Source organism: Oncorhynchus masou, chromosome 28 (genome assembly GCF_036934945.1).
Source record: "Oncorhynchus masou masou isolate Uvic2021 chromosome 28, UVic_Omas_1.1, whole genome shotgun sequence".
NCBI classification, from domain to species: Eukaryota; Metazoa; Chordata; class Actinopteri; order Salmoniformes; family Salmonidae; genus Oncorhynchus; species Oncorhynchus masou.
In genome coordinates this window covers 15,695,623-15,722,334 of record NC_088239.1, presented here as the reverse complement: position 1 = coordinate 15,722,334, position 26,712 = coordinate 15,695,623, and the positions used below count along the sequence as shown (strand labels likewise).

Sequence of the window (26,712 nt, the reverse complement as noted above, 5' to 3'; positions counted from 1 at the left end):
AGTTGAATATATTCACCTTGTCCTGTTTAGACAGCTGAATATATTCACCTTATCCTGTATAGACAGCTGAATATATTCACCTTGTCCTGTATAGACAGCTGAATATATTCACCTTATCCTGTATAGACAGCTGAATATATTCACCTTGTACTGTTTAGACAGCTGAATATATTCACACCCAGGGTTGCACAATGCCAGTCCTTTTAGTGGAGGATGTTGTCCTGCTAGTTTTCATATCTTCCTGGCACTTAATTGATCAATTAATGCCATTGATTAATTAGCCAATTACTAATGAATTCATTACTGTAATTAGGACAAAATATACATTATACACTGGCTCTGGAGGGACACTTCCTCCTCCACCTTACTAAACATATTTAGGAGACCTTACATAGCAGGTTAGGAGAATTAGGTTAAGGTTATGAAAAGTGTTTGGGTTAGCGAAAATGAAAGAAAATGTAACTTTTGATGTCAATTTGACAAAATCTGTATACCTAGATATGACCCTGTTCTCTGTTCTGTGGTCAGGTTCAACAAGAAACCAAAGAGGGGCATCCAGTACCTCCAGGAGCAAGGTATGCTGGGAACCACCCCGGAGGACCTCGCTCAGTTCCTGCACCAGGAGGAGAGGCTGGACTCGGTACAGAACCCTCTTAAATCTATTTACCCAATCTACTTCAGTGAACTGCATTTCATTGAACTTATGCAGGTCCAAATAAACAAATACCCACTCTACCTCATTCAGCTCTTCCCAAATACCCACTCTACCTCATTCAGCTCTTCCCAAATACCCACTCTACCTCATTCAGCTCTTTCCAAATACCCACTCTACCTCATTCAGCTCTTCCCAAATACCCACTCTACCTCATTCAGCTCTTCCCAAATACCCACTCTACCTCATTCAGCTCTTCCCAAATACCCACTCTACCTCATTCAGCTCTTCCCAAATACCCACTCTACCTCATTCAGCTCTTCCCAAATACCCACTCTACCTCATTCAGCTCTTCCCAAATACCCACTCTACCTCATTCAGCTCTTCCCAAATACCCACTCTACCTCATTCAGCTCTTCCCAAATACCCACTCTACCTCATTCAGCCCTTCCCAAATACCCACTCTACCTCATTCAGCTCTTTCCAAATACCCACTCTACCTCATTCAGCTCTTCCCAAATACCCACTCTACCTCATTCAGCTCTTTCCAAATACCCACTCTACCTCATTCAGCTCTTCCCAAATACCCACTCTACCTCATTCAGCTCTTTCCAAATACCCACTCTACCTCATTCAGCTCTTCCCAAATACCCACTCTACCTCATTCAGCTCTTCCCTCTGTCATCCTTTTACCTGCTGACCTGCCGATTGTAGAGTAGAGTGGTCGATCGGAGCAGCTAATAGAGATCCCAATAGCAAATACACAAATACCCACTCTAGCTCATTAAACTCTTGGTTCACACATTTGGCTCTCTCACCCGGCCTCCACACAGCTGCAGGCCCAAAGGAGAACATATCCATCCCATAGAAACATTAAGGCACTTATCTCCTAATGTTGAACCTCCAACATTACCCTCCCACTCCAATACAATTCCCGCATCCCGAGCGCACTTCAATGTTTATTTTAACGAGTGAAGCACTCTCCCGGTTGATTGGCTGGCCTCGAGGGGGGCTCAGTGCGGTGGTAATCTGCATTAAAGAGTGTTCATAACATCTGCTTTGGAACAAGAGGCCCTCAAACAGACAGCCAGAGAGTCTGACAGAGCGGGGAGAATAGAGCACAGAGAAGTGACTGACTGAAACATGTATTTAACACATCAACACTCCTGTTTACTGAAAACAAAGTCCTTTCCTCTCCGTGTGCTGTGTCTCTGAAGTTAATTGTCAGGACAATATGTGTTAATTGACTTCCAATGAGAAGCACATGCATTAGGAAAAAATCATTATCTATTGATTGAATTCAACATCATTGCCTCTCTCGGCCTATCTCTATCCCCTTCTGTCCCTCTCTTTTCATCCCCCCTCTCTCTCTCTCTCTCTCTCTCTCTCTCTCTCTCTCTCTTCCTTCCTCTCAGACTCAGGTGGGTGAGTTCCTGGGAGACAATGATCGCTTCAATAAAGAGGTCATGTATGCCTATGTGGACCAGATGGACTTCCAGGGCAAAGACTTTGTCTACGCTCTCAGAACATTCCTCGAGGGCTTCCGTCTCCCGGGAGAGGCTCAGAAGATCGACAGGCTCATGGAGAAATTTGCTGCTAGATATCTAGAATGCAATCAGGGGTGAGTGTGGAGTGGTGTGGCAAGAAATCAAGAAATGACAAGATGGGATAAATGAACAATTCAGAGTAGAAATACTAGTCTAATTCTACTTGTCTAGCACAACCAGTCATACACTATTGTTTAATCTCTGTTATGTTTATCTTCTCTCTCCACTCCTCTCTCTCTCTCTCTTCAGGCAAACTGAGTTTGCAAGTGCAGATACTGCGTACGTCCTTGCCTACTCAATCATTATGTTGACAACAGACCTTCATAGTCCGCAGGTAAGACAACAGCCTGTTTTTGAAAAGATGAACTGAGAGAAAGAATCACCTGAGCTGCACTTAGCTTCAACGGAAGACCTTCAGCAGTGGCACATGGGGAATGTCAATGCTATTTCAGACAGACAACAGTGGACAGGCAGACAGACAGGGTAACAAATCTCATCTTTTACTTTTCAAAGGTTAAGAACAAGATGACTAAAGAACAATACATCAAGATGAACAGAGGGATCAACGACAGCAAGGATCTACCGGAGGAGTATCTGTCGGCCATCTACGACGAGATCGCAGGGAAGAAGATCGCTATGAAGGGGACCAAGGAAATGACTCTGAAATCCAACAAGCACAGTGAGTATCTCTGTTCCTCTGTGTTTGCTAGCACAACAATGTCATTACAGGCTGAAATGGAGCGTGTCAGAGATGACTTTGTTTAAGACATGAAACGCCTGTTTTGAGGCGTAATGGATCTTTGCAAATGATCATCTTTATATTTAACTGACGAGAGTCATTTCATCTGATATCTTTGTGGGGATCATAGAATTCTCATCACAATCAAAGAGATATAAATGGGATTGAGATGTAGTTTGATTAGATTGGGTTACTGATCAGTGGAAAAGTTTGAGAATAGTGTCTGTTATTCAACGGGGAAAGTTTCCTCTTCAGTTGTAGATAGTGTCTGTTGTTCAGTGGGGAATGGTTCTTCTTCAGTTGTAGATAGTGTCTGTTGTTCAGTGGGGAATGTTTCTTCTTCAGTTGGAGATAGTGTCTGTTGTTCAGTGGGGAATGGTTCTTCTTCAGTTGTAGATAGTGTCTGTTGTTCAGTGGGGAATGTTTCTTCTTCAGTTGGAGATAGTGTCTGTTGTTCAGTGGGGAATGTTTCTTCTTCAGTTGGAGATAGTGTCTGTTGTTCAGTGGGGAATGTTTCTTCTTCAGTTGTAGATAGTGTCTGTTGTTCAGTGGGGAATGTTTCTTCTTCAGTTGGAGATAGTGTCTGTTGTTCAGTGGGGAATGTTTCTTCTTCAGTTGTAGATAGTGTCTGTTGTTCAGTGGGGAATGTTTCTTCTTCAGTTGGAGATAGTGTCTGTTGTTCAGTGGGGAATGTTTCTTCTTCAGTTGGAGATAGTGTCTGTTGTTCAGTGGGGAATGGTTCTTCTTCAGTTGTAGATAGTGTCTGTTGTTCAGTGGGGAATGTTTCTTCTTCAGTTGGAGATAGTGTCTGTTGTTCAGTGGGGAATGTTTCTTCTTCAGTTGGAGATAGTGTCTGTTGTTCAGTGGGGAATGTTTCTTCTTCAGTTGGAGATAGTGTCTGTTGTTCAGTGGGGAATGTTTCTTCTTCAGTTGGAGATAGTGTCTGTTGTTCAGTGGGGAATGGTTCTTCTTCAGTTGGAGATAGTGTCTGTTGTTCAGTGGGCAATGTTTCTTCTTCAGTTGGAGATAGTGTCTGTTGTTCAGTGGGGAATGGTTCTTCTTCAGTTGGAGATAGTGTCTGTTGTTCAGTGGGGAATGGTTCTTCTTCAGTTGGAGATAGTGTCTGTTGTTCAGTGGGGAATGGTTCTTCTTCAGTTGGAGATAGTGTCTGTTGTTCAGTGGGGAATGGTTCTTCTTCAGTTGGAGATAGTGTCTGTTGTTCAGTGGGGAATGGTTCTTCTTCAGTTGGAGATAGTGTCTGTTGTTCAGTGGGGAATGGTTCTTCTTCAGTTGGAGATAGTGTCTGTTGTTCAGTGGGGAATGGTTCTTCTTCAGTTGGAGATAGTGTCTGTTGTTCAGTGGGGAATGGTTCTTCTTCAGTTGGAGATGTATATTTGTCGTGTTTGTGCAGGTGGCTTCCTCTCGTCTACTTTAAAATCTGCACTCGTCTGAAAACACAACATGTAGGAAGCCTTGTATCGGATCCTGGATCAGGTGTGGCCAGTGAGAAGCAGAGTGGGTTTGTTCATGCTATGACTTTACTTCTGTTTCTGGATCAGGTGTGGCCAGTGAGAAGCAGAGTGGGTTTGTTCATGCTATGACTTTACTTCTGTTTCTGGATCAGGTGTGGCCAGTGAGAAGCAGAGTGGGTTTGTTCATGCTATGACTTTACTTCTGTTTCTGGATCAGGTGTGGCCAGTGAGAAGCAGAGTGGGTTTGTTCATGCTATGACTTTACTTCTGTTCCTGGATCAGGTGTGGCCAGTGAGAAGAAGAGTGGGTTTGTTCATGCTATGACTTTACTTCTGTTCCTGGATCAGGTGTGGCCAGTGAGAAGCAGAGTGGGTTTGTTCATGCTATGACTTTACTTCTGTTCCTGGATCAGGTGTGGCCAGTGAGAAGCAGAGTGGGTTTGTTCATGCTATGACTTTACTTCTGTTTCTGGATCAGGTGTGGCCAGTGAGAAGCAGAGTGGGTTTGTTCATGCTATGACTTTACTTCTGTTCCTGGATCAGGTGTGGCCAGTGAGAAGCAGCGGCGGCTACTGTATAACGTAGAGATGGAGCAGATGGCTAAGACAGCCAAGGCCCTGATGGAGGCTGTCAGTCACGTCCAGGCTCCCTTCACCAGCGCCACACACCTGGAGCACGTCAGACCCATGTTCAAGCTGGCCTGGACCCCGTTCCTAGCAGCCTTCAGTGTGGGCCTCCAGGACTGTGACGACACTGAGGTGGCTTTTCTCTGTCTGGAGGGAATACGCTTTGCCATCCGGATAGCCTGCATCTTCACCATACAGGTAGTTTATCTAGCACGCTAATACTGCATGTGTTCACTGAGGATTAATATGAGTTAAATGAAAGGGATGAGGGGCTATGAATCAAAAGGTGAAATGGTGTATTTTCCAAAGATAGCATGCTCCAAAACTTAATGGAGATAGTACTGCAGGACTGAATAGTGTCTCTCTCTCTCTCTCACACACACACACACACACACACACACACACACACACACACACACACAGCTTGAGCGGGATGCGTACATCCAGGCACTGGCACGGTTCACCCTGCTCACAGCCAGCTCTGGCATCACTGAGATGAAGCAGAAGAATATCGACACCATCAAGACTCTCATCACTGTCGCCCACACAGACGGAAACTACCTGGGCAACTCCTGGCACGAGGTCTGGACATACTGCCAACGTCTAGTAATCAGTATTAGCCACTATAGTATTGCTGTCATAAGCTATATTGCTTCCTTTTGTCTCCATTTTTCTTTATTTTGATGCAATCAAAAATATGTTTCTATCTCAACTAATTAAGACTAATGAATAGATATGTGCAAAAACAACCCTAACTAAGGCTGGCTTTACACAATCAGTCTTTTGACCAATCACATCAGCTCTTTTGACGCGTGTGTAAATGCAGCCTTATTGAATGTATGGATGACTGTATGCCTCCACCTCCCTCCCCCGTCCTACAGATAATGAAGTGTATCAGTCAGTTGGAGCTGGCCCAGCTGATCGGGACGGGGGTGAAGGCCAGGTACATCTCAGGGACGGTTCGGGGGAAAGAGGGCTTCATCAGCAGCACCAAGGAGCAGAGCAATGATGAATACCTGGGCCTGGGTCAGTGCTTATCCCTTTAATACATGTTCTGGTTATAAACTGGTTAAATAAACTGTCGTTAACAAGCTGGTGATGTGCTTGACTATACAACATGTTTGACTCTGGAGATGCTTGGTATGATGCTTGATGCTGGAGATGTGACTGACTGTGCTGTGGTCCACAGCAGGTGGGACAGTAGACCGGAAGCAGATCCTCAGTATCCAGGAGTCCATAGGAGAAACCAGCTCCCAGAGTGTGGTGGTGGCTGTGGACAGGTAGTTACTGTAGAAGTCTCTTATAGATCCTGCTGTATTACCACTGACTGGTTTGGGGTCTTAGCTCTGCCACTGTTCTATCATGTGAATGAATGTACTGTATGTGTCATGTAGATGTGACCATGGTCTTGTTCTTGCAGAATATTCACAGGTTCTACCAGACTGGATGGTAATGCAATTGGTGAGTGTTCTAAATCCAAACTGAATTCAATTACAGTATTTGATCACATGCTTATCTGATGTGGATGTATTGGCATTGTACCATGGCTCTCCTGATGGTTGACTAACACTGGTTTCTGTGTTCTCAGTGGATTTTGTGCGCTGGCTGTGTGCTGTGTCTATGGATGAGCTGGCCTCGCCCACACACCCCCGCATGTTCAGCCTGCAGAAGATAGTGGAGATCTCCTACTACAACATGGGACGGATCAGACTGCAGTGGTCCAGGATCTGGGAGGTCATTGGAGACCACTTCAACAAGGTGGACATGTTGGGATTTATTTCACTTTAACAGGGGTTGTGGAAACTCTGGTTGTCAGGGACGTCTGTTTTTATCTTTTATTTATTTGCATTAATTGATTGATTAATGTTGTTGTTGGCTAGAGAGTCCACACACCTGATTACCTAGGTGCTAATTAGTCTTTGTAACACTGCCGTCAGGAACACCTGGCTTAAAGGTCCAATGCAACCATTTTTATCTCAATATTAAATCATTTCTGGGTGATAATTAAGTACCTTACTCTGATTGTTTTCCATTACACAGCTCTTACACTAAAAAGACATGATCATAATTTTCACAATTTCACAGTATTATTCCAACCTCTGTGTGAAAAGATATATAAAACAGGAATATCACATTTTTGACAGCACGGGTCCTAAGAATCATATCTAAGGGCTTTATTTAGCCTTAGTCTTCCCGAGTGCTGCAGGGGAGGGGGGTGTAAGTGTTAAAATGCTACAGAGGTAGAGATTGGCTACTAAATAATACAGATGGACAGAGAGTATAAATGTTACAGGGGATGGTAAATGTTAGAGAGTGGGGTAGAGATGTTAAAACACTGTGTCTGCCACCCTGTTCAGGTTGGATGTAACCCCAACGAGGACGTGGCTATCTTTGCCGTGGATTCTCTCCGGCAGCTGTCCATGAAGTTTCTGGAGAAGGGAGAGCTGGCGAACTTTAGATTCCAGAAGGACTTTCTGAGGCCTTTCGAGCACATCATGAAGAAGAACAGGTAGATGGGATGTTGTGGAAAACGGTCATCCTGATTGCATCGTGTGAGTGTTTGTTTGTGTGTGCTGCCTACTTGCGTCGAATCAGCTTGCGGTTGTGCTTGCTTGCTTCGGCGCGTGTCTGCTGGTATATGTACACACTCCCTAGTTGTGTAGCTACTTGGCTATAGTAGTCTGGCCTTACAAGGTCTGTGTTGAGTTGCACCTCTGTGGTTCCCATTGCAGTGCCTGTCTCTCTTAGCGCTGCAGCCAGCCAGTCTCCCTGTACTGAGTCACTGCACTGTGTCAAACTCCCACAGTCACCCAAGCTCTCTGAGGAGGAGAAAACTGGCACACTCAGAACTAACCCAGAGAGCAAGATAAGGATTTTATAGAATATTTCTCCTTGGTTTTGGCTTGTGCACCAGAAAAGCACTCTGGCAACTGACTCTAAGACAACTGAGTAGAAGCTGTGAATCTTTTCTCAGATTCTGTAGTGACACAGATACAGTTGCTTAAATTTGGAGGGCTCCGAGTCTCACAGTTGAAAGCTGTTTTCATTGATGTGAAGGAGAACTACCAGGCCCAAATCCACCCACTGTTACAGCTCAGAGGAAATGGCAGGGAGCCACATAAAGCCATGGACGCCCCCACGGTGCTGTATGTTCATTAGACTCAGCCTGCGTGTGTGTGTAATATGTTTGTGAGAGTACTTTTGTGCAGAGGCTGGTCCTTTTTCCTTAATCAAAGCACAGAAAAAAAATATTTGCTATGACAACAGTTGCCGTTGGAACCCATCATGTCACAACAATCGAAAGGGAATAATCAGACTGCCTAAACAAAGGCTGTAGCAGGGGTACTTGTACTTTCACTTCTACTGCACTATTGATCATCCTCCTCATAGTCCAATAAGCAACTTTCACATACTGTAGGTGAATAACCCATATGTCCTCCTCCTGCTCCTCCAGATCGCCAACGATCAGGGACATGGTGGTGCGCTGTATAGCCCAGATGGTCAACTCCCAGGCGGGGAACATCCGGTCGGGCTGGAAGAACATCTTCTCAGTGTTCCACCTGGCTGCCTCGGACCAGGATGAGAGCATCGTAGAGCTGGCCTTCCAGACCACGGGCCACATCAGCAGTGAGTTACTGAGACACACGCTTCAGAGACAACCATCTTTCGGGCTAAGAACTGATCTTCATTATCTGATCTCTATTATTGTCTATCTTTTAAGATTTTATTTTTATACCTATATTAAATATACAGTGAATTCGAAAAGTATTCAGACCTCTAGACTTTTTCCACATTTTGTTACGTTACAGCAATACTCCATAAGCACATTTTTATTTTATTTTTCATTTTGGCCATTTATTACAAATAAAGAAACTGAAATATTACATTTACATAAGTATTCAGACCCTTTACTCAGTACTTTGTTGAAGCATCTTTGGCAGCGATTACAGCCTCGAGTCTTCTTGGGTATGATGCTAAAAGCTTGGCTCACCTGTATTTGTGGAGTTTCTCCCATTCATTGCTGTATATCCTCTCAAGCTCTGTCAGATTGGATGGGGAGCGTCGCTGCACAGCTATTTTCAGGTCTCTCCAGAGATGTTAGATCGGGTTCAAGTCCGGCCTCTAGCTGGGCCACTCAAGGACATTCAGAGACTTGTCCCGAAGCCACTCCTGTGCTGTCTTGGCTGTGTGCTTAGGGTCGTTGTCCCATTGGAAAGTTAACCTTCGCTGCAGTCTTAGGTCCTAAGCGTTCTGGAGCAGGTTTTAACCTGTTGCGTCATGCAATCCCGGATCCGGGATTCTATTTATAGCCTCAAGCTCATTAGCATAACGCAACGTTAACTATTCATGAAAATCGCAAATGAAATGAAATAAATATATTTGCTCTCAAGCTTAGACTTTTGTTAACAACACTGTCATCTCAGATTTTCAAAATATGCTTTTCAACCATAGCTAAACAAGCATTTGTGTAAGAGTATTGATTGCTAACATAGCTATAAGCCTAGAATTCAGCCAGCAACATTTTCACAAAAACAAGAAAATAATTCAAATAAAATCATTTACCTTTGAAGAACTTCAGATGTTTTCAATGAGGAGACTCTCAGTTAGATAGCAAATGTTCAGTTTTTCAAAAAAATATTATTTGTGTAGGACAAATCGCTCCGTTTTGTTCACGTTTGGCTATGAAAAAACCTGTATACAGTTATAGCCTCAAGCTCATTAGCATAATGTAACGTTCACGATTTCTGAAAATCGCAAATAAAATGAAAATAATGCGCCTGCTCTAAAGCTTAGCCTTTTCTTAACAACACTGTCATCTCAGATTTTCAAAATATGCTTTTGAACCATCGCTATTCACTAATTTGTGTAAGAGTATGCTAAGCTAGCTTAGCATTTTGAGTAGCATTTAGCACGCAACATTTTCACAAAAACCAGATACCAAAATAAATAAAATCATTTACCTTTGAAGAGCTTCGGATGTTTTCAATGAGGAGACTCTCAGTTACATAGCAAATGTTCAGTTTTTCCTGAAAGCATCTTTGTGTAGGAGAAATCGCTCCGTTTTGTACATCACATTTGGCTACCGAAACGAACCGAAAATTCAGTCACCAACAACGTCAAACTTTTTCCGAATTAACTCCATAATATCGACCGAAACATGGCAAACGTTGTTTGGAATCAATCCTCAAGGTGTTTTTTCACATATCTCTTCATTGATATATCGTTCGTGGAAGCCTGCTTTCTTCTCTGAATTCCATGGAAAAATACTTGCAGCTGAGGTTTGCGCACCAATTTCGGCGCAGGACACCGGGCGGACACCTGGTAAATGTGGTCTCTTATGGTCAATCTTCCAATGATATGCCTACAAATACGTCACAATGCTGCAGACACCTTGGTGAAACGACAGAAAGGGCAGACTCATTCCTCTCGCATTCACAGCCATATAAGGAGACAATGGAAAACGGAGCCTCAAAAATCCTGCTCATTTCCTGGATGCCGTTTCATCTTGGTTTTGCCTGTAGCTCACGTTCTAGGGCACGCACAGAAAATATCTTTGCAGTTCTGGAAACGTCAGAGTGTTTTCTTTCCAAAGCTACCAATTATATGCATTGTCGAGCATCTTTTTGTGACAGAATATTGCGCTTAAAACGGGCACGTCTTTTTATCCAAAAATTATATAGCGCCCCTAGAGTTTCAAGAGGTTAATCAAGGATATCTCTGTACTTTGCTCTGTTCATCTTTGCCTCGATCCTGACTAGTCTCCCAGCCCCTGCCAATGAAAAACATCCCCTCAGCATGATGCTGCCACCACCATTCTTCACCGTAGGGATGGTGTGAGGTTTCCTCCAGATGTGACGCTTGGCATTCAGGCCAAAGAGTTCAATCTTGGTTTTGTCAGACCAGAGAATCTTGTATCTCATGATCTGAGACTCTTTAGGTGCCTTTTAGCAAACTCCAAGCGGGCTGTCTTATGCTTTTTATTGAGGAGTGGCTTCCGTCTGGCCACTCTACCATACAGGCCTGATTGGTGGAGTGCTGCAGAGATGATTGCCTTGGAAGGTTCTCCCATCTCCACAGAGGAACTCTGGAGCTCTGTCAGAGTGACCATCGGGTTCTTGGTCACCTCCCTGACCAAGGCCCTTCTCCCCCGATTGCTCAGTTTGGCTGGGCGGCTAGCTCTAGGAAGAGTCTTGGTGGTTCCAAACTTCTTCCATTTAAGAATGATGGAGGCCACTGTGTTCTTGGGGAACGTCAATGCTGCGGACATTTCTTGGTACCCTTCCCCATGTCTGTGCCTTCGACACAATCCTGTTTCTGACCAATACGGACAATTCCTTCGACCTCATGGTTTGGTTTTTACTCTGATAGGTGTGTGCCTTTCCATATCATGTTCCAATCAATTGAATTTACCACACGTGAACTCCAATAAAGTTGTAGAAACATCTCAAGGATGATCAATGGAAACAGGATGCACCTGAGATCAATTTCAATTCTCATAGCAAAGGGTCTGAATACTTACGTCAATAAGGTATTTCAGTTTTTAAGTTCTAATACATATGCAAAAAAAATGTAGATTGTGTAGATTTCTGAGGGGAAAAAAACATTTTAATCCGTTTTAGAATAAGTCTGTAACTTAACAAAATGTGAAAAAGTCATGGGTTCTGAATATTTTCCGAAGGCACTGTATATTACTGCTTAGATTTCAATATGATTGTTTCAGTAATCCTCAATTTGAGGTTATTTTAGTGTTTTTGATGACAGGGCCATGTAATATTATTCTGATAAACAGATAAGTTAACTCCTGTCATCGTTTTTCACTGATCTCCTTCTCTTCTTCTCTTCTTTCCTTCTTCGCTTCTTCTCTCCTTATCCACTTCTCTTCTCTTCTCTTCTTCTCTTCTATTCACTCCTTCTCTTCTCTTCTCTCCTTATCTTCTTCTTCTCTCCTTCTCTCCTTCTTCTCTTCTTATCCTCTTCTCTTCTTCTCTTCTATTCACTCCTTCTCTTCTCTTCTCTCCTTATCTTCTTCTCTCCTTCTCTCCTTCTTCTCTCCTTTTCTTCTCTTCTCCTCTTCTTTTTTTCTTCTCTTCTCTCTTTATCCACTTCTTCTCTTTTTCTCATCTCTTCTTCTTCTTCTCTTCTTCTCTCAGTGAATGTATTTGAGAAGCACTTCCCAGCCACCATAGACTCCTTCCAGGATGCAGTCAAGTGTCTGTCTGAGTTCGCCTGCAACGCCTCCTTCCCCGACACCAGCATGGAGGCCATCCGTCTCATCCGCCACTGCGCCAAATACGTCTCTGACAGGCCCCAGGTCAGTTACAAACAATTCCTAGAGTTTATTATCAGGTCTCATAGATAAGAGCTGAACCCATATCAGTCATTTCTGAACATCAAATGGTATTGCCCATAGTTGTTCGTGATAGACCATGACTGGTCTCCAAAACATTTTGTACTGTGACCCACCTAAAGGTTTCATCATTTTCTTGTTAATCAGATAAACAATGTGAGTCACTCTGGATAACAGCATCTCCCAAATTATTTATTTATATATACTGAAAATGTCCCATGTTAGAAAACATCACTGGTGCTTACTGCCAGTGCTTTTCTCCAAGGTCTCTTCTCTATGCAGACACTCTCCAGCCACACTGCCTGCTTTCTGTTTGTTTGTGTGGGGGTGGACAAGAGGAGAGGAGGGGATTAGTTCTGTGTGTGTGCGTGCGTGCGCCTGTAGTGAACAGTAAATACGGCTTAGAGACCTTTATAGAGTTAGTGTGTGTCCACATGTGCGTGTGTCTGCGTGTGTGTGTATCAACTCTCAGGAAATGGTGTAAATAATGCTGTTTTCTCTCTGGCAGGCATTCAAAGACTACACCAGCGATGACATGAATGTAGTCCCAGAGGACCGGGTGTGGGTGAGGGGGTGGTTCCCCATCCTCTTTGAGCTGTCCTGCATCATCAACAGGTGCAAACTGGACGTCAGGACCAGGTGAGGAGAGTTTCAGTCCTGTGTCATCGTAGATGGGAATATTGTGGGAGTTGGTGGGAGTCAACTGATGGTGAGGGTGTATTATAAGAAGTGCGTGTGTGTCAGGGGTCTGACGGTGATGTTTGAGGTGATGAAGACCTATGGACACACCTTTGAGAAACACTGGTGGCAGGATCTGTTCAGGATCGTCTTCAGGATCTTTGACAACATGAAGCTGCCTGAGCAGCAAACTGAGGCAAGTCTCTACATCCTAAATAACCATTCATCAAAGACCCAGCTTTATCTCCTGTGGAACCAACACCTATTTCCATAGTTACAGTACATCATTGGTTCCACAACTAGTATCCAGTACCAACTGGACGATTGTCCTCTTGGCTGCTACAATGACTTGAACTGGTGTAACCCTGGTAACGCTTCTGTGTTGTTTGTGTCTTCCAGAAAGCAGAGTGGATGACGACGACCTGTAACCACGCACTTTACGCCATCTCTGACGTGTTCACGCAGTACTTTGAGACTCTCAGTGACGTTCTGCTGGATGACATCCTGTCCCAACTGTACTGGTGTGTTCAGCAAGGTGAGGACCGACGGCAGCGCTACAAACACCTACAGTCGTAGACTTATACTGAGTACACCGTCCTCAATCACTCTCATCCCCTCTTTCTTATGCATAATTCCTCGTCTTTTCAATCCACATGCCACTCTTTCTTCTCTCTCTTCTCCCGGTCTCCTGCTCTCCACATGAATTGTCTTTCTCTTTCCCTCACTTCTTTTCTCCTCTCTCTCTGTCGGCCTAGATAATGAGCAGTTGGCTCGGTCAGGCACCAACTGTCTGGAGAACGTGGTCATCCTGAATGGAGAGAAGTTTACTCTGGAGACCTGGGACAAGACCTGTAACTGCATGCTGGACATCTTCAAGACCACCATCCCACACGCGTAAGCTACTGATGCAGACTTTATTCATATCGCTGGCATTCAGCTGGGAATATTGTCTGTGATGATTTGTTATTGCTGAACTTTGTGATGTAAACATGGAGCACACTGAGGCTGTCATATAAAGTCCTCTAGGAATGGAGGTATTAAATGGACATGATCTTTTACTGTTTTTGCCATTGTTTATTTGATAGAGTGGGATACCTGACTGTCTGTGTGTATGGTACTGCAATATGACACTGTATAAGTAGAGTAACACTGTCCTGTCCCGTATTGTTCCTCTCTGCCCTCTCAGACTGTTGACATGGAGACTAGCAGGAGCAGAGGGAGATCCCATGACACCACAGGATGTATCAGACAAACAGCTGGTATGTTTCAAACCCTGACTGAGCTGTAGGTTTCATTAAGTCTCTAGCTGGTCTATCTCTTATGCCAGATTAGACTGTACAACAACATGACCCAGTACAATCCAGACAAAATAACTTCTCCCCATGTGCCCTCAGGATTCAATTTCCCAGAAGTCAGGGGACATCCAGTCCCGTTCCGAGGACCAGCATTCCATCAACAGTGCGGAGAGGATTGCCATGGAGACCCGGCGGCAGAGTCAGTACAGCGCAGGCATGTGTGAGGACAGCCCCAGAACCCGAACTCCAACAAGTTAGTGTCTCTTTTACACCTTGAACCACTGGAGTGTATTTCAACCCTATGCTCATCGTGTGTGTGTGTGTGTGTGTGTGTGTGTGTGTGTGTGTGTGTGTGTGTGTGTGTGTGTGTGTGTGTGTGTGTGTGTGTGTGTGTGTGTGTGTGTGTGTGTGTGTGTGTGTGTGTTCCACAGAGATCCAGGAGCAGAGGTTATTCTCAGGCCTGCTCATTAAGTGTGTAGTGCAGTTGGAGCTGATCCAGACCATAGACAACATGGTCTTCTTCCCTGCCACCAGCAGGAAGGAGGATGCTGAGAACATAGCTGCTGCACAGGTAACGTCTCACTCCCACCCCTACGTGTAGGACGAGAGGTATCACTGCTTCGGGACTTGGTGGAAGGACACATTCCTTGCAAAAAATGTGTGTTCAAAAGTTTGGCTGTATGGACTGTCCTGATCCTTGAAAATGTGAAATGTCTATACTGTATGTTCTTCTAGTGAATGTCAGGGAAGGAGGGAAGTATTTGTCAGGCATAGCAGTGATATGTGAAGGCTCTGTTTGTGTTTGGTTGTGTGAATGTTCTGGGAACGTTCTCTGAAGCTTGTGTTTGTCCTGTCCAGAGAGATACTCTGGATGTGGCAGACGTCCGTGTCGAGACTCAGGACCAAGGAATGTACCGCTACCTGACCTCAGAACAGCTGTTTAAGTTGCTGGACTGCCTGTTGGAGTCCCACCGCTTCGCCAAGGCCTTCAACTCTAGCAACGAGCAGAGGACCACTCTATGGAAGGCAGGTGGGTCACTGCCCTGCACCAGAGCACAGGCAGTGCACATGCAGTGCATTCGGAAAGTATTCAGACCCCTTTACTTTTCCACATTTTGTTATGTTTCAGCCTTATTCTAAAATTGATTAAATATTTTTTCATCTTCATCAATATACACACAATACCCCATAATGACAAAGCAAAAACAGGTTATTAGACATTTTTGCAAATGTATAAAAAATAAAATAAACTGAAATATCACATTTACATAAGTATTCAGACTCTTTACCCAGCACTTTTTTGAAGCATCTTTGGCAGCGATTACAGCCTCGAGTCTTCTTGGGTATGATGCTATAAGCTTGGCTCACCTGTATTTGTGGAGTTTCTCCCATTCATTGCTGTATATCCTCTCAAGCTCTGTCAGATTGGATGGAGAGCGTCGCTGCACAGCTATTTTCAGGTCTCTCCAGAGATCTTCGATCGGGTTCAAGTCCGGGCTCTAGCTAGCCCACTCAAGGACATTCAGAGACTTGTCCTGAAGCAACTCATGTGTTGTCTTGGCTTTGTGCTTGGGGTCGTTGTCTTGTGAACCTTCACCCTAGTCTGAGGTCCTGAACGCTCTGGAGCAGGTTTTCATCAAGAATCTTTCTATACTTCACACCGTTATTGTTTCCCTTGATCCTGACTAATCACCCAGTTCCTGACGCTGAAAAACATCCGCACAGCATGATGCTGCCACCACCATTCTTCACCGTAGGGATGGTGCCAGGTTTCCTCCAGACGTGACGCTTAGCATTCAGGCCAAAAATTTCAATCTTGGTTTCATCAAACCAGAGAATCTTGTTTCTCATGGTCTGAGTTCTTTAACCTGTCTAGGACTGTGGTTCCGCTAGCAGAACCCTGTTCCGCTTGCGGAACCCCTCGCCAACAGCCAATGAAATTGCAGGGTGCCAAAAACAAATCAACAGTCAAATTTCTCAAACATACAAGTATTAGGCACCATTTTAAATATACAATTCTTGTTAATCCAGCCACAATGTCTGATTTAAAAAATGCTTTACAGTAAAAGCTCCACAAACGATTATGTTAGGTCACCACCAAGTCACAGAAAAACACAGCCATTTTTCGAGCCAAAGAGAGGAGTCACAAAAAGCACAAATAGAGATAAAATGAATCACTAACCTTTGATGATCTTCATCAGATGACACTCATAGGTCTTCATGTTACACAATACATGTATGCTTTGTTCGAAAAAGTGCATATTTATATCCAAAAATCTTATTTTACATTGGTGTGTTATGTTCAGTAGTTCAAAAACATGCTGTGATTTTGCAGAGAGCCACATCAATTCACAGAAATACTCATTGTAAATGTTAATGAAAATTCAAGTGTTATGCATGAAACTTTAGATACACTTCTCCTTAATGCAACCGCTGTGTCAGATTTCAAAAAACTTTACGGAAAAAGCATAATCTGAGTACGGCGCTCAGAGCCCACACCAGCCAAATGAAATATCGGCCATGTTGCACAGTCAACATTAGTCAGAAATATCATTCTAAATATTCACTTACCTTTGATGATCATCATCAGAATGCACTCCCAGGAATCCCAGTTCCACAATAAATGTTTGATTTTGTTCGATAATGTCCATCATTTATGTCCAAATAGCTTCTTTTGTTAGGGCGTTTGATAAACAAATCCAAACGTGAGTTCAGGTCCAGCCGAACTTCGGACGAAAAGTTCAAAAAGTTATATTACAGGTTGTAGAAACTTGTCAAACTAAGTATAGAATCAATCTTTAGGATGTTTTTATCATAAATGTTCAATAATGTTCCAGCCGGAGAATTTCATTGTCTGTAGAAAAGCAAAGGAACGGGAGATACCTCTCATGTTAGCGCGCATGACCGAGATCGAGGCTGCTGCCAGACCTCTGACTCAATCAGCTCTCATTCGGCCCCCCTTCACAGTAGAAGCCTGAAACAATGTTCTAAAGACTGTTGACATGTAGTGGAAGCCTTAGGAACTGCAAGATGACCCATATCCCACTGTGTGTTTGATAGGGGCTGAGTTCAAAATCTACAAACCTCAGATTTCCCACTTCCTGTTTGGATTTTTTCTCAGGTTTTTGCCTGCCATATGAGTTCTGTTATACTCACATACATAATTCAAACAGTTTTAGAAACTTCAGAGTGTTTTCTTTCCAATACTACTAATAATATGCATATATCTGCATCTGGGACTGAGTAGGAGGCAGTTTACTCTGGGCGCGCTATTCATCCAAAAGTTAAAATGCTGCCCCTTATCCCAAAGAAGTTTTAAGGGCCTTTTGGCCCAGGATGCACCTGAGATCAATTTTGAGTCTCATAGAAAAGGGTCTGAATATTTATGTGAATACGGTACTTCTGTTTTTTTATTTGTAATAAATGTTCCAAGATTTCTAAAAACCTGTTTTCACTTTGTCATTATGGGGTATTGTGTGTAGATTGATGAAGGAATAAAAAATAAAAAAATTGGTTTTAGAATAAGGCCGTAACATCACCATGTGGAAAAAGTAAAGGGGTTTGAATTCTTTCTGAATGCACTGTACAATGTACCTGAGAATAGTCTTTATGTGGCCCTGCAGTGCACCACTCGAGGAAACTACAAGAATTACATGAAGTAGGAGAGTGATTTTCTAAATCTTAACATTCCTCAGGAAGCACGGTATATCTGTCCTGGAGCCAAATGCAACTATCTGAACAATTGGAACAATGCCCTGTTTGTCGTCCCCAGTGTTGACGGGCCTCAATGGCTGTAACAGACAGCAACTGCTCTCTCTCTCTGTCTGTCTGTTCCAGGTTTTAAAGGGAAGTCAAAGCCCAATCTGCTGAAGCAGGAGACCAGCAGTCTGGCGTGTGGCCTGAGGATCCTGTTCCGGATGTACACTGATGACAGCCGTCAGACCGCCTGGGAGGAAGTCCAGAGACAGCTGCTTAAGTAAGGAAGGACCGCCACGCCCCCACTACTATATCACTGTATGGAGGCTGTCAAACAATACACTTGGCCATATACCAGACTTACTGAAGGCTAAACTCAGGCAATTGTTTGACTGCTGCTTTGAATAGCTAGTTTGACTACTTCCAGTGTAAACCTCAATAACTCCTAACTCACACCAAACACTGATATCTCCAGCTAATCTCCACCTGGCTTTGTGTCCCTTTATCTCAACCTGGGAATAGAAAGTCATTAGAGTTTCAGATTACACTTAATTTCACTGAAAACAACATTCTTTAAGTGAGCAGAGTAACATGATCTCCTTAATGATCATGTGCAGCTCTGTTATTTACATTTAAAAGAAAACTTTTACCCCTTTTTCTCCCCAATTTTGTGGTATCCAATTGGTAGTTATAGTCTTGTCTCATCACTGCAAGGTCGAGAGCCGTGTGTCCTCCGAAAGACAACCCAGCCAAGCCGCACTGCTTCTTGACATGCCCGCTTAACCCAGCCGCACCAATGTGTCGGAGGAAACGGCGTACACCTGGCAACCGTGTCAGCGTGCATACGTCTCTCTTCTACTGCTTCCCGTTGTTGTTCTGCTCCTTTTCCCCCTACTAACGAGCCTTTCACCATTCCTCCACCATCCCTATTCATCCTCTCACTAACGAGCCTTTCACCGTTCCTCCACCATCCCTAATCATCCTCTCACTAACGAGCCTTTCACCGTTCCTCCACTATCCCTAATCATCCTCTCACTAACGAGCCTTTCACCGTTCCTCCACCATCCCTAATCATCCTCTCACTAACGAGCCTTTCACCATTCCTCCACCATCCCTAATCATCCTCTCACTAACGAGCCTTTCACCGTTCCTCCACCATCCCTAATCATCCTCTCACTAACGAGCCTTTCACCGTTCCTCCACCATTCCTAATCATCCTCTCACTAATGTGCCTTTCACCATCCCTAATCATCCTCTCACTAACGAGCCTTTCACCGTTCCTCCACCATTCCTAATCATCCTCTCACTAATGTGCCTTTCACCATCCCTAATCATCCTCTCACTAACGAGCCTTTCACCGTTCCTCCACCATCCCTAATCATCCTCTCACTAACGAGCCTTTCACAGTTCCTCCACCATCCCTAATCATCCTCTCACTAACGAGCCTTTCACCGTTCCTCCACCATTCCTAATCATCCTTTCACTAATGTGCCTTTCACCATCCCTAATCATCCTCTCATTAATGAGCCTTTCACCGTTCCTCCACCATCCCTAATCATCCTCTCACTAACGAGCCTTTCACCGTTCCTCCACCATCCCTAAATCATCCTCTCACTAACGAGCCTTTCACCGTTCCTCCACCATTCCTAATCATCCTTTCACTAATGTGCCTTTCACCATCCCTAATCATCCTCTCATTAATGAGCCTTTCACCGTTCCTCCACCATCCCTAATCATTCTCTCATTAATGAGCCTTTCACCGTTCCTCCACCATTTCTGATCATCCTCTCATTAATGAGCCTTTCACTGTTTCTCCACCATCTCTAATCATCCTCTCACCGCATTCGTAAACCTCCTTCATTGGGCTGTGTGTAATGGCAGTCATATGGGGGGCATTATTTTCACGTGTCTGAAGTATGCCCAGAATGTGCTTTAATTTACATAAATATTTAATAACTAATTTGCTGCTTTGTCGTGGGTAGAACTCCAGCAAACATGATGACTTTTATTTCAATCTTGCAAATTGAATGTCTGGAGTATTACTAAGAACCAGGCAGGCTGCTATCTACCCCATCTAACAGCATTAACAACTTTCATTATTTTTCATGAAGAGGGGGAATCAAGGCCTTGTCAGACGCCTGCTATTTATGAAGGGCTGCTGGGAGAGGGAGGGCATTGATCAGTCCATGTAATCACAGGGGAAACAGGATTGACTGGGGGAGGGGGAGACATCTCGACAGCTGTGCTCTGTCCTGACCCTGACCGCAGCTGTCTGAGAGACTGAGACATTCACACTTCTGTTTACACCATCTAGGGAATAGAGCAGTCACAGTAGCCGAGGCAAAACATCAATATCCGCCACAGCAGGAGGGGAATCAAAAGAAATTGGTCCTGAGAGAGAATGATTGATTCAGATTGTGTTGATGTCGTTGTATCTTCTGTCGATGACTCTCTCTCTCTCCAGTCATTCAGAGCACTCGTCTAAATGTGACATATCTGAAACAACTACACTGGATACTGGGTATAGTAGGTCTGTACATCCACAGACTCTGTGTTGCTGTTATTACTCAGTCAGTTGTCATCGCTTTGTCTTTCTATTGCAGTGTCACATAGTAGCTATCGTCTCGTCTTTGTATTGAAGCCAGTATCTGTATTAGCAGGAAACTCTTAGGTTGTCAGTCTGATATGTTCGTTCATGTGTAAGAGAGAGAGAGTGAGAGCTCACGGACTGGACTATCACAAACATGTGTGCGCACACACCACACTAGTATAGCATGGCATGGTAGAGGAGAGAGGACAGCACACACACACCACACTAATATAGCATGGCATGGTAGAGGAGAGAGGACAGCACACACACACCACACTAGTATAGCATGGCATGGTAGAGGAGAGAGGACAGCACACACACCACACTAGTATAGCATGGCATGGTAGAGGAGAGAGGACAGCACACACACACCACACTAATATAGCATGGCATGGTAGAGGAGAGAGGACAGCACACACACACGACACTAGTATAGCATGGCATGGTAGAGGAGAGAGGACAGCACACACACACCACACTAGTATAGCATGGCATGGTAGAGGAGAGAGGACAGCACACACACCACACTAGTATAGCATGGCATGGTAGAGGAGAGAGGACAGCACACACACACCACACTAGTATAGCATGGCATGGTAGAGGAGAGAGGACAGCACACACACCACACTATTATAGCATGGCATGGTAGAGGAGAGAGGACAGCACACACACACCACACTAGTATAGTATGGCATGGTAGAGGAGAGAGGACAGCACACACCACACTAGTATAGCATGGCATGGTAGAGGAGAGAGGACAGCACACACACCACACTATTATAGCATGGCATGGTAGAGGAGAGAGGACAGCACACACACACCACACTAGTATAGCATGGCATGGTAGAGGAGAGAGGACAGCACACACACCACACTAGTATAGCATGGCATGGTAGAGGAGAGAGGACAGCACACACACACCACACTAGTATAGCATGGCATGGTAGAGGAGAGAGGACAGCACACACACACCACACTAGTATAGCATGGCATGGTAGAGGAGAGAGGACAGCACACACACACCACACTAGTATAGCATGGCATGGTAGAGGAGAGAGGACAGCACACACACACCACACTAGTATAGCATGGCATGGTAGAGGAGAGAGGACAGCACACACACCACACTATTATAGCATGGCACGGTAGAGGAGAGAGGACAGCACACACACACCACACTAGTATAGCATGGCATGGTAGAGGAGAGAGGACAGCACACACACCACACTAGTATAGCATGGCATGGTAGAGGGGAGAGGACAGCACACACACACCACACTAGTATAGCATGGCATGGTAGAGGAGTGAGGACAGCACACACACCACACTAGTATAGCATGGCACGGTAGAGGAGAGAGGACAGCACACACACCACACTAGTATAGCATGGCATGGTAGAGGAGAGAGGACAGCACACACCACACTAGTATAGCATGGCACGGTAGAGGAAAGAGGACAGCACACACACCACACTAGTATAGCATGGCATGGTAGAGGAGAGAGGACAGCACACACACCACACTAGTATAGTATGGCATGGTAGAGGAGAGAGGACAGCACACACACCACACTATTATAGCATGGCATGGTAGAGGAGAGAGGACAGCACACACACACCACACTAGTATAGCATGGCATGGTAGAGGAGAGAGGACAGCACACACACCACACTAGTATAGCATGGCTTGGTAGAGGAGAGAGGACAGCACACACACACCACACTAGTATAGCATGGCATGGTAGAGGAGAGAAGACAGCACACACACCACACTATTATAGCATGGCATGGTAGAGGAGAGAGGACAGCACACACACACCACACTAGTATAGCATGGCATGGTAGAGGAGAGAGGACAGCACACACCACACTAGTATAGCATGGCATGGTAGAGGAGAGAGGACAGCACACACACCACACTATTATAGCATGGCATGGTAGAGGAGAGAGGACAGCACACACACACCACACTAGTATAGCATGGCATGGTAGAGGAGAGAGGACAGCACACACACCACACTAGTATAGCATGGCATGGTAGAGGAGAGAGGACAGCACACACACACCACACTAGTATAGCATGGCATGGTAGAAGAGAGAGGACAGCACACACACACCACACTAGTATAGCATGGCATGGTAGAGGAGAGAGGACAGCACACACACACACCACACTAGTATAGCATGGCATGGTAGAGGAGAGAGGACAGCACACACACACCACACTAGTATAGCATGGCATGGTAGAGGAGAGAGGACAGCACACACACCACACTATTATAGCATGGCACGGTAGAGGAGAGAGGACAGCACACACACACCACACTAGTATAGCATGGCATGGTAGAGGAGAGAGGACAGCACACACACCACACTAGTATAGCATGGCATGGTAGAGGGGAGAGGACAGCACACACACACCACACTAGTATAGCATGGCATGGTAGAGGAGAGAGGACAGCACACACACCACACTAGTATAGCATGGCACGGTAGAGGAGAGAGGACAGCACACACACCACACTAGTATAGTATGGCATGGTAGAGGAGAGAGGACAGCACACACACCACACTAGTATAGCATGGCATGGTAGAGGAGAGAGGACAGCACACACCACACTAGTATAGCATGGCATGGTAGAGGAGAGAGGACAGCACACACACCACACTAGTATAGCATGGCATGGTAGAGGAGAGAGGACAGCACACACACCACACTAGTATAGCATGACACTGTAGAGGAGAGAGGACAGCACACACACCACATTATTATAGCATGGCACGGTAGAGGAGGGAGGACAGCACACACACCACACTATTATAGCATGGTAGAGGAGAAAGGACAGCACACACCACACTAGTATAGCACGGCATGGTAGAGGAGAGAGAACAGCACACACACCACACTAGTATAGCATGACACTGTAGAGGAGAGAGGACAGCACACACACCACACTATTATAGCATGGCACGGTAGAGGAGGGAGGACAGCACACACACCACACTATTATAGCATGGTAGAGGAGAGAGGACAGCACACACACCACACTAGTATAGCACGGCATGGTAGAGGAGAGAGGACAGCACACACACCACACTAGTATAGCATGGCACGGTAGAGGAGAGAGGACAGCACACACACACCACACTAGTATAGCATGGCATGGTAGAGGAGAGAGGACAGCACACACACCACACTATTATAGCATGGCATGGTAGAGGAGAGAGGACAGCACACACACACCACACTAGTATAGCATGGCATGGTAGAGGAGAGAGGACAGCACACACACCACACTAGTATAGCATGGCATGGTAGAGGAGAGAGGACAGCACACACACACCACACTAGTATAGCATGGCATGGTAGAGGAGAGAGGACAGCACACACACACCACACTAGTATAGCATGGCATGGTAGAGGAGAGAGGACAGCACACACACACCACACTAGTATAGCATGGCATGGTAGAGGAGAGAGGACAGCACACACACACCACACTAGTATAGCATGGCATGGTAGAGGAGAGAGGACAGCACACACACCACACTATTATAGCATGGCACGGTAGAGGAGAGAGGACAGCACACACACACCACACTAGTATAGCATGGCATGGTAGAGGAGAGAGGACAGCACACACACCACACTAGTATAGCATGGCATGGTAGAGGGGAGAGGACAGCACACACACACCACACTAGTATAGCATGGCATGGTAGAGGAGAGAGGACAGCACACACACCACACTAGTATAGCATGGCACGGTAGAGGAGAGAGGACAGCACACACACCACACTAGTATAGCATGGCATGGTAGAGGAGAGAGGACAGCACACACCACACTAGTATAGCATGGCACGGTAGAGGAAAGAGGACAGCACACAAACCACACTAGTATAGCATGGCATGGTAGAGGAGAGAGGACAGCACACACACCACACTAGTATAGTATGGCATGGTAGAGGAGAGAGGACAGCACACACACCACACTAGTATAGCATGGCATGGTAGAGGAGAGAGGACAGCACACACACACCACACTAGTATAGCATGGCATGGTAGAGGAGAGAGGACAGCACACACACCACACTAGTATAGTATGGCATGGTAGAGGAGAGAGGACAGCACACACACCACACTAGTATAGTATGGCATGGTAGAGGAGAGAGGACAGCACACACACCACACTAGTATAGCATGGCATGGTAGAGGAGAGAGGACAGCACACACACCACACTATTATAGCATGGCATGGTAGAGGAGAGAGGACAGCACACACACACCACACTAGTATAGCATGGCATGGTAGAGGAGAGAGGACAGCACACACACCACACTAGTATAGCATGGCATGGTAGAGGAGAGAGGACAGCACACACACACCACACTAGTATAGCATGGCATGGTAGAGGAGAGAAGACAGCACACACACCACACTATTATAGCATGGCATGGTAGAGGAGAGAGGACAGCACACACACACCACACTAGTATAGCATGGCATGGTAGAGGAGAGAGGACAGCACACACCACACTAGTATAGCATGGCATGGTAGAGGAGAGAGGACAGCACACACACCACACTATTATAGCATGGCATGGTAGAGGAGAGAGGACAGCACACACACACCACACTAGTATAGCATGGCATGGTAGAGGAGAGAGGACAGCACACACACCACACTAGTATAGCATGGCATGGTAGAGGAGAGAGGACAGCACACACACACCACACTAGTATAGCATGGCATGGTAGAGGAGAGAGGACAGCACACACACACCACACTAGTATAGCATGGCATGGTAGAGGAGAGAGGACAGCACACACACACACCACACTAGTATAGCATGGCATGGTAGAGGAGAGAGGACAGCACACACACCACACTAGTATAGCATGGCATGGTAGAGGAGAGAGGACAGCACACACACCACACTATTATAGCATGGCACGGTAGAGGAGAGAGGACAGCACACACACACCACACTAGTATAGCATGGCATGGTAGAGGAGAGAGGACAGCACACACACCACACTAGTATAGCATGGCATGGTAGAGGGGAGAGGACAGCACACACACACCACACTAGTATAGCATGGCATGGTAGAGGAGAGAGGACAGCACACACACCACACTAGTATAGCATGGCACGGTAGAGGAGAGAGGACAGCACACACACCACACTAGTATAGTATGGCATGGTAGAGGAGAGAGGACAGCACACACCACACTAGTATAGCATGGCATGGTAGAGGAGAGAGGACAGCACACACACCACACTATTATAGCATGGCATGGTAGAGGAGAGAGGACAGCACACACACACCACACTAGTATAGCATGGCATGGTAGAGGAGAGAGGACAGCACACACACCACACTAGTATAGCATGGCATGGTAGAGGAGAGAGGACAGCACACACACACCACACTAGTATAGCATGGCATGGTAGAGGAGAGAGGACAGCACACACAAACCACACTAGTATAGCATGGCATGGTAGAGGAGAGAGGACAGCACACACACACCACACTAGTATAGCATGGCATGGTAGAGGAGAGAGGACAGCACACACACACCACACTAGTATAGCATGGCATGGTAGAGGAGAGAGGACAGCACACACACCACACTATTATAGCATGGCACGGTAGAGGAGAGAGGACAGCACACACACACCACACTAGTATAGCATGGCATGGTAGAGGAGAGAGGACAGCACACACACCACACTAGTATAGCATGGCATGGTAGAGGGGAGAGGACAGCACACACACACCACACTAGTATAGCATGGCATGGTAGAGGAGTGAGGACAGCGCACACACCACACTAGTATAGCATGGCACGGTAGAGGAGAGAGGACAGCACACACACCACACTAGTATAGCATGGCATGGTAGAGGAGAGAGGACAGCACACACCACACTAGTATAGCATGGCACGGTAGAGGAAAGAGGACAGCACACACACCACACTAGTATAGCATGGCATGGTAGAGGAGAGAGGACAGCACACACACCACACTAGTATAGTATGGCATGGTAGAGGAGAGAGGACAGCACA

General features: G+C 45.5%; 1 protein-coding gene across 1 annotated transcript in view; it reads left to right on the top strand.

Moving 5' to 3' along the window:
* Positions 1–26,712, top strand: part of LOC135517253 (brefeldin A-inhibited guanine nucleotide-exchange protein 1-like) — a 113,474-nt gene that overhangs the window by 75,189 nt on the left and 11,573 nt on the right. Inside the window, 22 exon segments of the mRNA XM_064941381.1 lie at positions 529–640; positions 2,068–2,273; positions 2,449–2,533; positions 2,713–2,878; positions 4,953–5,233; positions 5,459–5,617; positions 5,917–6,061; positions 6,225–6,315; positions 6,456–6,496; positions 6,624–6,793; positions 7,393–7,544; positions 8,490–8,662; positions 12,187–12,347; positions 12,892–13,022; positions 13,128–13,257; positions 13,461–13,596; positions 13,817–13,955; positions 14,248–14,320; positions 14,456–14,609; positions 14,788–14,927; positions 15,215–15,386; positions 18,194–18,332. Coding sequence (XP_064797453.1) covers positions 529–640; positions 2,068–2,273; positions 2,449–2,533; positions 2,713–2,878; positions 4,953–5,233; positions 5,459–5,617; positions 5,917–6,061; positions 6,225–6,315; positions 6,456–6,496; positions 6,624–6,793; positions 7,393–7,544; positions 8,490–8,662; positions 12,187–12,347; positions 12,892–13,022; positions 13,128–13,257; positions 13,461–13,596; positions 13,817–13,955; positions 14,248–14,320; positions 14,456–14,609; positions 14,788–14,927; positions 15,215–15,386; positions 18,194–18,332 — 3,156 coding nt within the window.